Raw genomic sequence first — 17,783 nt, forward strand, 5'->3', positions numbered from 1 at the left:
CTTCCCATCAATGCTTCCCTCAGTGATGAAGAAGAAATACTCATGTGCTCATGATGTGCTGAAAGGCTATTACTATTTTGCTATTACTTCAAAAGTTACAAATCCATTTCAATTTCCAGTCGTTCAGTCCAGAACAATTTCAAATTCAATGAAATTAATGCTATAATAAAAATATATTTAGATATTTTTGCTGCAAGAATATGTGACCTCTTGTGAACATATGAATGTTCAAGAACCAAGTTGGGGTAGGAATTTGAGTTTTCGATTATTGGAGCTACAGTAGATTTAAATCCTCAATTAATTGTGAAGTTCACTAGGTAACCTTGAGCTAAGATCTGTTAGCTCATGGAGTCATTGTGACCCTAGGGAAGGAGAGGGGAGGGAAAGAAAGTATTCGAACAGACTACAGATTGAAGAGGATTGGACTCAAATGCTTTAAAGCAAAGATGAGGAGGCATATTTGAAACTGAGTCTATGGAACATAGGAGCAATGTGGCTTCTGTGTGATACAATGGAAATTAGAGGAAATATTGGTTAAATAAGCTGGATTGGAAAATTAAATGCAAGTCATTAAATAATTTTAAATGTAAGTCTAAGGTGTGGGACCATTATAAGTGTGAATATATTGATCTATTTTTGTTATGGCTATTGATACTAATAGAAATATGTCTCATACTATTCCTTTGGAATAAACAGCACTTAGCAAAGTGAGAAGATACTGTATAAAATATGGAGGAAATTTAACCTAATGTAGTTTGTTTGGAATTATTATTATTATGTTTGGTCATATATATTTAGCTAAATATTTGGTGCTTTTATCTACCAACAAAGTTCTTCCCAAGGGTTTGAGATAGGCAGAGATTGTTGTTATTAATGTTAAGGGTTTTTATCAGTGCCAATGATATTCAAGTGGTCTTTCACATGTTTTAGGACAAGGGTCTCCAAACTTGGTCACTTTAAGACATATGGATAGTGATGGGCGAACCCAACGGTGTTCGGGTTCGGCAAGTTCGGCCGAATTTTACGCAAAATTGGGCCTAACCCGAACCGAACCTGAACTCGAACCCGAACCCGAACGGGGAATCGCTCCCATGAAGAGATTCCGGGGGCAGAGCTTTGACGTCACCGGAAGGTTGCTAAGGATGCCAAGGTGATCACTTCCTGGATTCCATGGAATCCAGGAAGTGATCACCTTGGTGTCCTTAGCAACCTTCCGGTGATGTCAAAACTCCGCCCCCGGAATCTCTTCGTGGGAGGAATTCCCCAGCTCCTTCAAAGGGAGGTCTTCACATAAAAATAAACATTGCTATTTCTACGAAAAAGGACACCGCAGCGGCGCTGTAAGCAAAGGGTGGTCCTTTCACGTAAAAATAAACATGTTTATTTTTATGTGAAGACCTCCCTTTGAAGGAGCTGTGGAATCCCTCCCATGAAGAGATTTCATGGAATCCAGGAAGTGATCACCTTGGCGTCCTTAGCAACCTGCCGGTGACATCAAAGCTCCGAACGCCGAACACAACCCCGAACTTTGGCAAAATTTCGTGTTCGTGTTCGGCATACCGAACACTGCAAAATTCGGTACAGACCCGAATTGTGCGGGTTCAGTTCGCCCATTACTACTTATGGACTTCAACTCTCAGAATTTTCCAGCCAGATACAAGTCTTAAAGTGGCCAAGTTTGAAGACTTCTATTTTAGGATTTGAAGGTATTTTTTGCTATTGGTATTGTTTTTTGCTTTCTTTTGTCATGGTGTTATTAATTTTTTCTAACATATTTCAGAGGCATTCAGAGGATGATATTGCGGAATCCCTTTTGGAAGATGAAGTCCCTGGACCTTGGCTTCTGATACTCTTGATCCAGTTTGGCAGCATGATAATTGATAGGGCACTTTATCTAAGAAAGAATACTCTTGGGAAGTGTGTTTTCCAAATGATCTTGGTCTTTGGCGTTCATATTTGGATATGTTTCATTTTGCCACAAGTAACACAAAGGTATGGCAACATCCAGGAGGGAACTGGGAGTTGCTTATTGAAAAGTTATTCTGGATCTCAATTCAAAAGGAATATATATATTCAGTGGGTGGAATGGCCTTTATTCTATACAGTATGTGTCCTTTCTATGTGCTTTGAGATATTACTTCAAGTCTTTAAGGATAACCAAGTATTCTCAGGTTGAGTACCATATTTTGTGTTAATTTGATGTGGTAGGTTGTACAAAAAGTAACAGGTAAGTCCAGGAAAAAGTTTTAAGTTTTTTCTTCTGACAGATTAAAATAATGCAAATTGGTGAAAATGTTTGTGACTTTTGGGGGATGCACCTAAAGTTTTTGATAGCTATGTATACGTGGAACTTGAGTTTATGTCACTTGTGCTGCAGACAGTATACTCAGATCCAAGCAGTATAACTAAATATTTGTACTTGGGGATTGTTATGTTTGTTTGTTTATTGTGCATGCTTACATTAGTATATCCATGAACAATTCTCCAGGAGAAAAAAAGTCTTATACTTGTTGCTTGTATCCTTATGATTTATATTAATACTGATTGTTTCCTGATTGCTTATTTGTACCTTATGACAATAATTATATGTTGTACCTCATGATTCTTGACAAAAGTATCTTTTCTTTTATGTACACTGAGAGCATATGCACTAAAGACAAATTCCTTGTGTGTTCTGTTCTGTCCTATTCTGTCCTGTTCTATTCTATTCACCATTCTAATGCTTCATAGAATTTTCCCTCAATCCATTCATTAACTGATGAATATAACAGAATTATCTACATGTAATTCATGTCCATAACAAAGCTGTAACCATTTATTTTATATAGCCTTCAGTTATTATTAAGGAAATAAAAGCAAGGATTTAATTCTTCTCCTCTTTTCTCTCTTCTGTGCATCTACAACTGTTCTGCAGCATATGTATCTATCTGAATTTGCAAGATGGCAAGCACAGTGTGGCAATAGTAGCCCTGCCCTCTTGTTTGGTCCATGCATTTTTTAAATTCACATGTTTGTGAGTCAAGCGTCAGTGCTTCATTGTGATGTTGTACCTGCCATCCTGCAGATTTTGAACTCTTTCCCTGTGAATACATAATGCAAATCTTGTATAATTAATGACAATTCTGTCTGTTCCCCTCACAAAGCTGTATATAGATACTAAATTGAGTAACAGCCAAGAACTAAGAACATTTTATGGTATATGTAATTAGAAAAAGTGGGAGATCAGAATGATTTTTCTGTTCCTTCGCAGGAGATTTAACAGAAATAGATTGGCTCAGCTGTGGTATTTAGTCAAGTGCATTTATTTTGGTTTGTCTGCATATCAGATCAAATGTGGCTACCCAAATCGGACCACGGGCCACTTTTTAACCAAGAATTACAACAATATAAACCTCTATTTATTCCAAGGGTAAGTAATAATTTCATGAAAGGACATAAACAGGTGCACACCTAGAAGAAGATTGGAACTAACTGGTAGGTTTGGGACTCTCATACCAATAAAGTAACTTCATCAGCAAAAATATTCTTTCTTGACCCAAACTATTCTACTGATATATATTGTGGGAAGGGAAAGTGAGCTCTATTCTATAACTCAAATATTTTTAAATAATATGATCTAATGGTTAAAATGTGGGACTAAGGCTGGAAGACCAAGTACTAGTCCTCCCTCAGGCACAGAAGTTCACTAGCAAACATTCAATCACTTTTTCTTTCCAGTCCAACAACCAGTATAATGTAGCTGTTACAGTATTAAATGAGGAATTAGAAGACTCAAGTTCTAATTCTCCTTCAGTCAATTAAGGAAGGCACTGGTTGCCTTTAGGTTGATATCTTTCTTTTACTTCCTAGATTTAGAGCGTGTTTATGTGTGTGTGTGTGTGTGTGTGTGTGTGTGTGTGCCTCTTTGAGCATCTGGAGTTTACAATATGAAAAAATATGCTGAAGAGTTGGAAAGAGTGCAGAGAACAATACAAAGATAGCAAGAGGCTTGAGGACTAAACCCTTGAAGATTAATTAAATATCTTAGTATGGTTATCTGAAAGAAGAGAAAGATCAGGGAAGACATGGAAGCAGTCTTTAGATACATGAAGGGATATCAGAAGAGCTAGATTTATTTCTCCAGAGCATCTAAGGGCAAGACAAAACTGGCAAGTGAAACTTAAGAAAGAGGGATCCAAATGTAGAATAAGGAGGAATTCCTAACAGAGTTATTAAACAGTGCCTATTGTAAATGGTCCATCACTGAAGATTTTCAAGAAAAAAGTTGGATAGCCATTTGTCCAGGATAGATGCACTGGGCTTGATTTACTGAATATAATTTATGGGGGGAAATGGTAGACCTACGTTCAAATATCACCAGCCCTTAAATAGAAAGATAATCAGAAAACTGTGGTTCCTAGACAGTGGAATCATGAAACAGTCCTTGCTATCTTCTATTTCCTTTTTCATATAGTGATAAAGATCACTTATTTTGACAATTTGAATTTTTAAAAATAAACAACCATTAATAAAATTATGATTATACATTTTTATGAGTGAATCTTCTGTTTAAATCATAAATGGAAATCTATAATTGATTGGTCCTAAAATCAATAAATTAGTCAATTGATAATATATGAATTTTTTTGTTGCCTCTATACTGCTTGTAAAAAGTACAATTTATCATTTTCATTCTGTCTTAAGATTTTGTACCTGAAAACATAGGGAAGCTCCAGTGTTAGCAGCATTGATTAAATGATTTAGTTGCAGAACATTTCTGCAGTGTAAGTTTAAAATGAGTGCAGATGTTTTGATTTGTAATACTTTGAATGAAGAATTACAGTTTGATAGTTCTCTGTACATTTTTATTTAGAGGAAAGCCTTTGAATTAATTCCTAAAAGTTAATAAAATGTTTATATTTGAAATGTTTATTACAAAATGCTAGTCACCAGTATCAACATGCCCTTTTTAATTCTTTAATGGGTAGATTCCGCATAATGCCTTTCTTGATTGAACTGAAGGCTACCATGGACTGGGTCTGGACTGATTCTACACTCAGCCTGTCCAGTTGGATCTGTCTAGAGGATATTTATGCAAATATTTTCATTCTAAAATGTCAGAGAGAGAGTGAAAAAGTGAGTGGTATTTTTTATGGATCTTGCTAACTTTCTTAATGCAGGTGACATGGGATAAACTTGATGGGAACTCTGGAAATTGAAGTGAAAAACTTCTACAATGTGAGTCGGCGGGGGAATCTGGGAGTCTATTCGACCTCTGAAATGATTGGTTTTCATTAGCCATATTACAATAAACATTGTATTTAAGATTTCCAACTTCTGCGATGATCATCGTTTTTGCTCATAGCTGAATATTTACAAATGCGGTCACAACATGTTTTTGGAAACACTGATAGGAAAACACTGAGATCATTGTACATTTGACAGATAAATCATAAAGGGATTTTGAAATATTTGGCATTGGGAAAATAGTATTATACCTACAAAAATATGCTTTCCTTGGTTGCTGCTTGATGCATATCATTTACTGGGATGGAGGGATATATTTTTCATTTCTGTAGATGTGCTGGATGCTGTTTTTCTGTGTAAAAAAAATACAGTCAACTTGGTCATCTTAAAAAATCTTATCAGAATCCTCCTAGTTCAGACCCTAATCCCATCTAGCCCAATATTGCTTGAACAATATTTCGTCAATTAACTCTTCTTTTCCTCCAGAAATATCCCCAACCTCCTGGACAGAAGAAGAAACCAATTATGAAATATGGGATGGGTGGCTTCACTATCTTCTTACTTGTCTTCATTGTATGGTTTCCACTTGTTCTTATGTCTTTGAAATCTGTGGCAGGTGTCACCAACCAGCCCTTGGATGTTTCTGTCAAAGTTACCATCAGTGGTTATGAGGTAAAAGAGAGGACTGTTGAGAAGAAAATATTTAAGCCTTTTACAATAGCTCCATTTTCATTGCCCAATTTAAATCAGTTAAAAAGAAAAGGGAGTTATGGGTCTGTGGTTAAACAGATCCTTGCCTGCAAAAGATTATTCGTTATTAAATTAATAAAGTTTCATTCAGTATTTGTCATTTTTATCGTAAATAATTACACAGTTGGTAATTATCTTTCCCCAACTTGCTGCCCTCCAATTTTTGTTTGCCCATCCTGGAAATTGTATTTCAGCACTTATGAAAAGTATAGGTTAAGAATGGGTGGATGAGATAATGGTCAGCTGGGGACTTTAGATGTCTGATAGAAGCCATGAGGACATCACAGGTATCATGTCATCGCATAAATAATACATATTGTATAACTTGGAAAATTATGCTGTGAAATCCCCCCACCCCCAATGCATTGTTTGGAGATGAATCCAAAGAGCTGCACTGCTGTATTGACACAGCGCCAATATAAGCCAAGGGAATGGGTGCCTCAGTGGTAAGACACTGAGTTTGTTGATCAGAAGATCGGTAGTTCAGTGGTCCGAAACCCTAGCAGCGTGTAATGGAGTGAGCTCCCGTTACTGGTCCTATCTTCTTCCAATCTAGCAGTTTGAAAGCATGTAAAAAATGCAAGTAGAAAAATAGGGACCACTTTGGTGGGAAGGTAACTGCACTCCATGTGCCTTTGGCATTTAGTAATGCCAGCCACATGACCACGGAGATATCTTCGGAAGTCTGGTTCTTCGGGTGGCTCTTCAGCTTAGAAACAGATGAGCACTGCCCCTAGAGCTAGATATAACTAGCATGCATGCATATGTGGGGGAACCTTTAGCTTTTACCTTAATATAAGCCAATCTACAAGAGTTAATACAGTCAGTTATATTTATAGTACAGCAAAAGTTTATAATATAGTACAGTATTTGTTTTTCTTTTTCCTTTTTTTCTAGTCCTTATTCACTATGAGTGCTCAGCAACAAAATCTGGTTCCTTTCACTCATGCAGCATATAATCAATTCACTGCTCAATATGCTCTCTATCCTGTAAGTATATATGAACTTTTATATATAAACAAGTCTCCCTTAATTTTAAAATTCTCCCTCCCTTCACTAGTCTCCCTTAATTTTAAAAATTCACCATAAACAACCTGTTTTCTAATTTATTTTATTTTCCCTAGTCTGCCTCATACTTTATAGATGGATATAGCCCAGAGGATCTTGTAATTGCTAAAATAAAAGGCAATGCCAGCCTGCTTTGGAACATCAGTCCAGGGAATCGCAAAGCTATGATCGCAGAGCTCTCCAATTCCTCTGCAGTTTATGTCAACTTCCACTGGACTATTACCAGGTAAGTAATGTATTTTATGCCAGCTAGTACCTCGTTATTGCATTAATTTTCTTCCATTGTGGCCTGGTCCCTGTTATGCTGGGCTTCATGTTATGAGCCCCAATTAAGTCCGAAGTGTAAATTCAAACACACACACTGTTGTAAAGTAAACAAAGAGTCGGTTTATCAAAAGGAAAATATTATACACACACACTTTAATCAGCCAAAGTGCTCTTCCACAAATCAGAAGCCTGGAATGCTGTGAAAAGCAAAAACAAAAGCAGAGCAGATAAAGGCAGCTGTGAAGATGTCACAGCCTCCCCACTTCAAGAGTCCTCAAGCTGTACTTAACTGGGAAATAGTCAGAGTCCTGGTAAAATTCTGAAGCCATCCAAAATCAAACAGCACTCGTCTCTCACCAAATGGATAATCTCCCACACCGAGAGGCAGTGACACTGGCAATTTATCAGCAGTCCCATTAGCCTAATTGCCCCAGCCACAGGTGTTCTCCCTTATGTTCTATAATACTTGTGCAGTTGTTCCCTTCTCGTCATAAACCTGTCCCTGCAAGCATCTATTAATCCCCCTTCCTCCGAATCTAATGATGATTCACTAATTGGGTCATTAGCTAATGGGCCTGTAACTACCTCATCATCCGATCCTGCTTTACTCCCAAAATCTTCACTTGACACAGAATCTTCACTGTCCGAAACTGTTGGCAGTGAGGATTCTCCCAAACCAACCCCCACAGTCCTCGGAACAGGGGCTGGTCCAGAGCCAACCACGACAGTCCCCATGTTATATTAAGTCCTTTTAAAACCCTGGCCTGGTTCTTCCATAACATTGAACAATGTCAAGCAGATTCAGAAGCACCTCTGCACTTTTCTAAATGGATGAAACCAGCATTGTGACATTGCAACTTAAGCCCTGCCTCTTTGTGTGTGCAATGTGTTGACCTATGTAGAAGAGCCTTGCATTATATTCATTTAATGCTGCCTCCATCGTTTATCTGCCCTTGACCCTAGCTGCAAACATCTTGAGGTGGTTTCCCAAATTCCACTGAGGGCAAAGCAGTCATATTATGATGCACCATTAGGTGTAAATCAGACTTGTAACCCTCCTCTAAGGCAAATATTTATTTACAAAAAGAGGCACCCTTCTTAAATCCCTCTTTGTTGTTCTTTCACAAATATGTACAGTCTAGGAAACACCCCAAAGATGCATCAGAACTTCCCCAAGTGGGTACTGTGACGCCAATTTAAGGTTTTTGCTCATTTCTTTATGAAATTAGGAATACTTCTCTTGTGACAAATACTGAAGCATCTGGCGTACATACTGTGCGATATGGAGAGAAGGAAATAAGGGATCAAATTGTTTACATGCTCTCTGGGACTCAAACTGAACCAATGTAGGTAGTATTTTTTTGTGTTAGCCTCTTTTTACAAGTCTACTCTGGCCAATAACAAGGAATGTCTGCAACAAGTCAAAATGGCAATGCAATTGCATGATAAATGTCACTGTTAGACTTTTGGGGGAAGGCTATTTTTGTATTTCAATTGCTAAGGTTAAGGAGAAATGCTTGTGGGGTTTCAGATTCAAGTTTTCAATTGTTATTCTGGCTCTAGGCACAATGTTTCTTGATCTGGATGGAAGAGATATGATATTTTTGCTCCATTTTAGACAGTAAGATAGATGAGTGTGTTTTTTAAAAATTAGCATTGATTTGGAAGCTTGCAAAAATAATGTTATTCTTTCTCCTCCCCCCCCCTCCTCAAGTGTACTTCCTGGTGTTCTACCAAAGTATCTCAGAGCAACTAACGGGGCAGAGGCAAAAATAGCAAATAGCTTGAAAGTTGGTAAGTTCTATGATTGGTAGATTAAAATGTGCTGTCTAGTTTGAGCTATTGGCTATAATCCTATTGTCAGGGTTCCTAATAGCATCGGAAACTATATCAGAGTCTGAAGCAAAGTATTCCTCAACGTTCCAATTTTTAGCAGAGCCATGTTGGCACATCTGAGAGAAACCTGAAACTGAAGTCCCAGAGGTTTCTCCACCCAGCTGAAAGTTCAATCCCTTGTCCCCACACCCCCAAGTCCATCACATTGACCAACCTTCATCTGACAACTTGGTAGAAACTCCCGTCTCCTTCCGTGCAGGTGCAGGAGTGCAAAGACAAAGGATGGGCTTGACAATCTAGAAGGAATTTGTTATGGTTTCATGCAGACATCCATCATGCAAATACCCGTCCCAAGTTCCCACAGCAAAGAATATATTTTAAAATAGCATAAAGTATGGCAGGCCAAAGACCCCAAGTAAAATGGCTTTGCCTGACACCTATTTCTAAATTGCTGTTATGTAAAGATACATTTTATGACTATTGCTTGGTTGAGTGGAAGCTGAAAGAAGTTACAAGGCCTTTTTATCATTTAAAATCAAATACACTGCTCAAAAAAATAAGAATATAACTTCAAGTAAATCAAACTTCTGTAAAATCAAACTGTCCACTTAGGAAGCAACACTAATTGACAGTCAATTTCACATACTGTTGTGCAAATGAAACATTCAATGAGAATATTTCATTCATTCAGATCTAGGATGTATTGTTTGAGTGTTCCCTTTATTTTTTTGAGCAATATACATATAAACACCCATCATGGCTAGCTAGTTCCTATGTCTTGAAAAAAAATTACAGTATTCTCTTTTAAAGTGGATTTTTAACCTTGTTTTGGTGCTATTTCACATCACAATGAGCTATACTGTAATTGTTTGCTTGGATTGGTTAGATATTATTGCAATGCATGAAAATCATAGTCAATATTTAACATCTCATGTGAACTCTGCTTTAATAATCTATGGTTAAAACAAATTATAATTTAATAGGATGGATGAGCCTAGTCACATTAGACTACACATTTTTCTATGTCCCCCCCAGTTTTATTTTTTTTTACAAACATCCAATCAATGTATGAACACTGTAGCACCTGGGTGTCATACATTTTAATACAAATAAAACTAGTAGACTAGGTAGGTGACATGACTAGAGGTTTGGTAGGTTAGAAACAAAAAGTCTTTTAAGGGTGACATGATTAAAAGTTAGAATGAGAAGAGTGTTCGGAAACTTCACATTATGCAGAATGCAGCTGCGAGAGCAGTCATGGGCTTCCCAAGGTATGCCCATGTTACACCAACACTCCGCAGTCTGCATTGGTTGCCGATCAATTTTCGGTCACAATTCAAAGTGTTGGTTATGACCTATAAAGCCCTTCAAGGCATCGGACCAGAATATCTCCGAGACCGCCTTCTGCTGCACGAATCTCAGTGACCGATTAGGTCCCACAGAGTCGGCCTTCTCTGGGTCCCGTAAACAATGTCGTTTGGCGGGCCCCAGGGGAAGAGCCTTCTCTGTGGCGGCCCCGACTCTCTGGAACCAGCTCCCCCCAGAGATTAGAACTGCCCCTACCCTCCTTGCCTTTCGTAAACTCCTCAAAACCCACCTTTGTCGTCAGGCATGGGGGAACTGAGATATCTCCCCCGGGCATATACAATTTATGTATGGTATGTTTGTATGTATGTCTGCTTAATAATGGGTTTTTAAAAATATTTTAAATTGTAAATTATTAGATTTGTTATGAACTGTTTCATTGTGTTGTGAGCCGCCCCGAGTCTACGGAGAGGGGCGGCATACAAATCTAATAAATAATAATAATAACATTAGTGTGTATACTTTTATGTAATAAAATAAAAGTACTAACAAGAGAAAACATGGAATAATTGAACCATGACAGATTGCATATAAATGTGTATTATTATTAGAAATATAAGTTGATTGAATGTAATAACTATGATTAGCTCTTGTAGTTTTATTTGTATTTTTTCCTGTGTTTTGAAACATTTGGTAATAATTGTACACAAATAAGGGAATGCCAGTATGCTCTACAGTTTTGACTGCAGAATCAGAAGCTAGATGTGAGTGTGCAAATCACTTTTGATTGTTCATATATCATATTAAACCATCATTTTCAATTGAATAAGTTGTAATGCCCTAAAAACCCTAATAAATGGTTTCACATAATCATATGAAAACAAAACAAAATAGACTGAATTATAGTTATACACAGCCTAAATCAGTGTTTTTTAGTTTGGCAACTAGGATATGTTGACTTTAGAAACCAGTCACGTGTTCTGTTATGAGGAAGAATGTGGGAAGCAGAGATTAACTTGTTTTCAACAGTTCATTCCCAGAAGTTAGAAGACATTGATGCGATGGCCTTCTTCAGAAATATAACCTTAAAGCTGCAACGCTTGCCAGCCAAAGAGTCTTCAAGTAATGTTGCTGAATGGTGGATTGTTAAAGAGCAGAAACCTCTCTGTTTGGATAACAGATGCAGCAAGAATATGGAGATAATAATTTGTAACGATAAAGTTAGTCCTTCTGGCCTGGGATTTGTCACTGCATATGGGTAAGGATGGTAGAGATACAATTTCCCACTCTGGCTCCCCAGTCAGCCATTGACAGAATTGGAGTTACAGTGATCCCCCGAGTTTCACGATCTCGATCTTTGCGAAATGCTATACAGTGTATCGCGATTTTTCCACCCGATGACGTCACTCCCTTCCTTTCTCATCTTTCTTTCTCTCTCTCTTTCTCTATCTTGCTTCTTCCTCTCTCACACTCTCTTCCTCCCTCTCTCATCTCTTTCTTTCCTTCTCTCTCTTTCTCTATCTCTCCCCCTCTTGCTCTCGAGCGGCAAGCGAGCAGCCGGGCGGGCGGGTGAACGGGCAAGCGGAGCGGCCGGGCGGGCGGGTGAACAGGCAAGTGAGCAGCCGGCCGGGCGGGCAAATGGGCAAGCGGAGCGGCCGGCCGGGCGGGTGAACGGGCAAGCGAGCAGCCAGCCGGGCGGGTGAACGGGCAAGCGGCAAGCGATCTTGGGGTTTCCCCTTTGCCTGGGCGGCGGGAAGACCCAGGGAAGGTTCCTTCGGCCGCCCAACAGCTGATCTGCTCCGCAGCGCGGCAGCAGCGAGGAGCCAAAGATGGGGTTTCCCCGTTGCCTGGGCAACGGGGAAACCCCATCTTCGGCTCCTCGCTGCTGCCGCGCTGCGGAGCAGATCAGCTGTTGGGCGGCCGAAGGAACCTTCCCTGGGTCTTCCCCGCCGCCCACACGCAAACTCCACCATCTGCGCATGTGCGGCCATGGAAAAAGGGGCGCGCATGCGCAGATGGTGTTTTTACTTCCGCACCACTACATCCCGAAAAATCGATTATCGCGAGGGGTCTTGGAACGGAACCCTCGCGATAATCGGGGGATCACTGTAAATGCACCTAAAGACTACCAAGTTGAGGAAGTTGTCCTAGAGCAGTGATGACGAACCTATAGCACGGGTGCCACAGGTTGTCAGGGTTCCAAAGCAATATATAGGCTGGCACGCGAGCCATTACCCTAGCTCAGCTCCAGCATGCATGTGTGTGCTGGTCAGCTGATTTTTGGCTCACACAGAGGCTCTGGTAGGGCATTTTTGGCTTCCAGAGAGCTTCCGGGGGATGGGGGAGAGCTTTTTTACCCTGCCTCGGCTCCAGGGAAGCCTTTGGAGCTGGGAGCGGGTGAAACACGAGCCGACTGGCCCCACCATAAGTTGAGAAACAGGTAGTTTCCAGGCTCCAGAGGGCCTCCGGGGGGGGGGAGCTGTTTTCCCCTCCTCAGGCATTGAATTATGGGTGTGGGCACTCGTGCATGTGCAATAGTGCACACATACACTCTTTCGGCACCCAAGGAAAAAAGGTTCGTCGTCACTGTCCTAGAGATTTAGAGAGTTTTCTTGGTAATTGTTATATATAGTCGTATCGGTGCTTGATACAAACATGCAAAAGGAGTTGGCAACTTTCTCAGAAACTAGTAAGAACATCAAAAAGAAATCTCATTTTGCCACCAATCTTATCTCCAGTGTTTTATTTATTCACAAATTGTAGCACACAAACCTTAGAACTGCTCTAAGTTTCCCACTATGTACTGTTTCAAGAAAGGAAGCAGGAGTGGTCAGGCTTTTTAATTAAAATTGTTATTTTTATATTGTATTTTACACTGCTTGCTAATCTGTGATTTAAAAAAAAACAAGGGCTAACTTTAAATAATAAAAAATCTAGCCTCCGAAAGCCTTAGAGTAGCTTTGCTCTAGAATAAAATACTCTGGGGAAATCCTGTTTAGCAATTTACTGAACATAGCTTTTACTTACATTCACTAATAGGAAGCATTACATGACTGGTTTCATTCTATACTGGAACACATCAGACATAAACAACCAGATTTTATTCTGTGAGGTTTTAATACTCTACTAGGAATTGAACTCGTGGACTATTCCACTTTAAGACTTTATACAGCAACCATCCAATGTTGCCAGAAGAGATGCAGTCTGTCAGAATGGTATATAAAACCCACGATTCCTTAAGCTTCTGTATAGATATGGGTGTTACATTATGTCATGTCACTACATACAAGACTGTCTGATTAGTTCCATTGCAGCATGAAATAGGTGACACATTGCCTCCTGGCATCCCATAGTATCTATATTTTGTAAAAAGAGGAAAATTTCTCCAAAGGGGAAGTTAAAATCATGTGAATATGAGAACATGACCTAATGTAATATCCATAGGTTTTTTGTTTTGTTTTGAGAGCTTAAGGAAGATGGACTGTATATATTATTTTGATATGGTTTTTGTGGTTAACTGTCAGATTCAATTCTTGCACACTTGCCCAGAAAGCTCAGTAATTCAAAGGCAAGGTACACATACAAATATACAAATTTGGAAACAAATAAGAGTTTAGCATTAGAATTAGCATTTAGACTTACATACTGCTTCACGGTGCTTTACAGCCTTTTCTAAGCAGTTTTACAGAGAGTAAGCATATTGCCCCCACCCAACAATCTGTGTCCTCATTTTACCAACCTTGGGAGGATAGAGGGCTGAGTCAACTTTAAGCCTACTGAGATTCGATCTGCCAAACTGTTGGCAGCCGGTGAGTGCTTGCAGTCCTGCACTCTAACCACTGCCACCGAGGCTCTTTTAGTTTGGGCTATAGCGACCTGCCTTGGAAGATAGGTTTAGAGGGCCAGAAACAAGAAAATGTATTTCAAACCTTACAGGATTCATTCTGAAATTAACTGGCTCTTCTTTTCTCCAGTGTTGCCGGTCTCTATATGTCGTTTGTTTTGGTTATTGGGAAATTCATCCGAGAGTATTTCAATGGACTCTCACGTTCCATCATGTTTGAAGAGCTGCCCAATGTGGACCGCATCCTGAAACTGTGCACAGAAATCTTCTTGGCCAGAGAGGCTGGAGAATTGGAGCTAGAAGAGCAGCTATTTGCTAAACTCATCTTTCTGTACAGATCACCTGAAACAATGATCAAATGGACCAGAGAACGCAAGGAAAAATAAAAAGCATGGATGGGAGATTACCACTAAGGAACTCTATAAAAATCAGGGCTTGCACTTGGGAGTTGGCATCACTCCAAGGCAATGTTGTTTTGGTATATTGGATATTTATTAAGTTTTATAATTTTTATTGAATATTTTTTAAGTTACAGACAAACACAGAAATTTCTACAATTTCCTTCTTTTCAACAATTTCACGTCGCTAGACGTTTTGAATTTTACTATTTTTTCCTTTTCAATTTCCCCCTCATTTTATACACATATTTCACAATTCTATTGGTGTACAACATATAGTAGTGTACTCTATTTCTACCTTATACTCTATTTCCCTTCTACTTTTTTATATTTCATACCACCAGATAACTCCATTGTTTTCTTTCATACATTATTCTCTTATCGAAAACCAATGATATTTTTCTCAGTTCTGCCTTTATTTCAACCAGTAATGTCCTCTCATCTTTTTTTAATATAAATAGCTGTTTCTTGTTTTTGTTGCGCTACTGCTACATATAAGTTACCTAATCTTGAGTATTCTAATTAATTATTAATAACTGTATCCAATTTTTGTAATCTTAAAAAAAACCATTCTTTTATTTAGTGTATTCATTTATTGAGACCATTTTTATTTCCTCCTCCATTACCTTTCTTATAGTTGTTCTTAATCTCCTTGTATACCTTGTTTGTACTATTTCTCTTATTCCTTCTTACTATTCTTTCTTTTCCTGTTCTCTCTTCTCATTCCTCTTTCTCCTCTATTTGATCTTCCTCTTGACTCCTATTCTCCATTTCTTCCCTACTCTCTTGCTCTATTTCTATTTCAAAATATTCTTCAATAAATTATCTTGCTTTATCTAGTGCAGTGATTTTCAACCTTTTTTGAGCCGTGGCACATTTTTTACATTTACAAAACCATGGAGCACATTGAGTGTGTGTGTGTGGGGGGGGGGGGGGGGCGGCGGCTAAAAAAAGTTTGGACAAAAAAATTCTCTCTCTCTCTTCCTCCCTTTCGCTCTATTTCTCTCTCCCTCCCTCTTTCTCTCCCTTCCTCTTTTTTTCTTTCTCTAAATCCCTCTTTCTCTCTTCCTTCTTTCCTCTTTTTTGCTCTCTTTCTCTCTCCCACCCTCCCTCTATGTCTTTCTCTCTCCCACCTTCCCTTCCTTTTTCTCTCTCTCTCTCTTTCTTTCTTTCTCTCTCTTGCTTGCTTTCTCTCTCTTATGCTCTTTCCTTCTCTCTCTCTTTCTCTCTCTCTCTTTCTTTCCCTCTCTTGTTTTCTTTCTCTCTCTGAGCTTCGCGGCACACCTGACCATGTCTCGCGGCACACTGGTTGAAAAACACTGATCTAGTGTATCTATCTTAAACCTTTTCTCTTGCCAGGTGATCAATATTCTTTCTGGAATTAACCATCAGAACATTACATTTTTTAAAATTTGAGAGGTTAAAAGTTGGTAATTCCTTCTTTGGTCTCTCACCCATCTTGGTAATTGTTTAAGTGTTAGAATTTCCCTTCCTTTATATGATATTTGTTCCTCTTTTATCCTTTTGTATATTTCATCTCTTATTGCTTTTTTGGTAAATCATACATATATTTCCCCTTGTAATTTGTGTCTATGTGCCTAATTTGTGTATACCCTATAAACTTCATCAATCTTTTTTTAATACATCTTGTTTGTCTATTTGTAGTGCCACTGCCAATATTTGCCCCATAGTTACCCCTAACTCTTCTTCTTTATTTTTGATAATATTTTGAAATCTTAGGAAAAAAGATGCTTTGTCTATCTCTAAAAACACTGCCGATTATTCCAACTCTGTTATATGCATTTTTGTTCCATAGATTTCATCCTTTTATCTACATGCTCTATTTTTTCTCCACTATTTTAATTGTCTGATCATTTATGATAATATTTTGCTGCATGTTTTTTATTTTAATATCCATATTCTTAATATCCCCTTTTATTTCACTCATATCCCTTCTAATTTCTGCATGGTTTCTTTTTGCCTCCTCATGGTTATTGGCTGGGGCTTTTTTGGTTCTAGTTATTCCTTCCTGAATCATTAGTAAGGTGGTCTGGATATTTTGGAGGTTCGGTGCTGAGCCTGATTTCTCCATTCCTAACATGCTATCTATGGAACTTTGTTATGCTGGCAAGGATAAAGTTGATGCAGGGTTTCAGACAGTCTTCTTACTTAACTTCGTTATTGTTGTGGTGCTCATCATTTTTCTAATTCTGAGTATGTTATTCCAAAATGTCATATGCTATCTTAATTGTTAATTTTATAGCAGTACTAATTTTGTTGGTACAAATGTTAATTGATATGAATATTAATATATCTGCTCATATATCACTCTCAAAATATGCATATTTTGCTAATCTCCTTATTTTCCAGTGATCAGAATCTATCTGATTTTATACACTTGTTACATAATTAACACCTAAAATAATAAAGTAATTTATATCATCCAATTAAAATTTCAATCCCAAAATAACCAATCTTTATAACTATAATTTCTTAAATATTAAACATAGTATATATTACACATTACACAATTATTTCAACCTTCTTGAACCAACCCTTCCTCTTGATTTACTTTCTATTAATTATTAAGTGTTTTTATATACTATCTTTTAGTAAAATCACTTATCTTCTATGAGATAAATGATCTATGAACTAGAGAAGATAGCTCTATGCAATCTTCTTTCAGTCTTGTATCATCTTTACTTAATACCAGTTCTTCTATTTTCCAATTGCTGGACTTCTAAAGTTATAGAGTTATGGAATTATAACAATCTTTTATAATCTCCAATTTCAACTTCTTATTTTGTAGTGATCAAAATCTCTGTTTGATTTTTATACATTTGTTACATAATAACTAACATGTAAAGTAATAAAATAGTATACCGTACTTCATCCAACTTAAATTTCAATCCAAAAATAACTATATCACTATAATTTCATGAATATATAAATTCTATGTATTTGATTATATAGTATAATACAAATATCTAATTTTTCTATCTTAAATATTGTAAATATTATAAATTATTTCAGTCTTTATGAACTACTCCTTCCTCTTGATTTATTTATATTTCTATTAACTATTTACC

The 17,783-nt window shown here is 37.9% G+C and overlaps 1 protein-coding gene across 1 annotated transcript in view; it reads left to right on the forward strand.

Annotated features, from left to right (window-relative positions):
- The window catches only part of LOC139165588 (piezo-type mechanosensitive ion channel component 2-like), a 70,376-nt gene extending 55,694 nt beyond the window's left edge, over window positions 1–14,682 (forward strand). The window contains exons 41-50 of the mRNA XM_070748790.1: window positions 1,781–1,992; window positions 3,251–3,409; window positions 4,968–5,115; window positions 5,713–5,898; window positions 6,874–6,966; window positions 7,101–7,270; window positions 8,541–8,657; window positions 9,026–9,105; window positions 11,482–11,710; window positions 14,427–14,682. Coding sequence (XP_070604891.1) covers window positions 1,781–1,992; window positions 3,251–3,409; window positions 4,968–5,115; window positions 5,713–5,898; window positions 6,874–6,966; window positions 7,101–7,270; window positions 8,541–8,657; window positions 9,026–9,105; window positions 11,482–11,710; window positions 14,427–14,682 — 1,650 coding nt within the window. The remainder of the gene's footprint in view (window positions 1–1,780; window positions 1,993–3,250; window positions 3,410–4,967; window positions 5,116–5,712; window positions 5,899–6,873; window positions 6,967–7,100; window positions 7,271–8,540; window positions 8,658–9,025; window positions 9,106–11,481; window positions 11,711–14,426) is intronic.
- Window positions 14,683–17,783: the final 3,101 nt, after the last annotated feature.

This window comes from Erythrolamprus reginae, chromosome 3 (genome assembly GCF_031021105.1).
Source record: "Erythrolamprus reginae isolate rEryReg1 chromosome 3, rEryReg1.hap1, whole genome shotgun sequence".
In the NCBI taxonomy this organism is placed as follows: domain Eukaryota; kingdom Metazoa; phylum Chordata; class Lepidosauria; order Squamata; family Dipsadidae; genus Erythrolamprus; species Erythrolamprus reginae.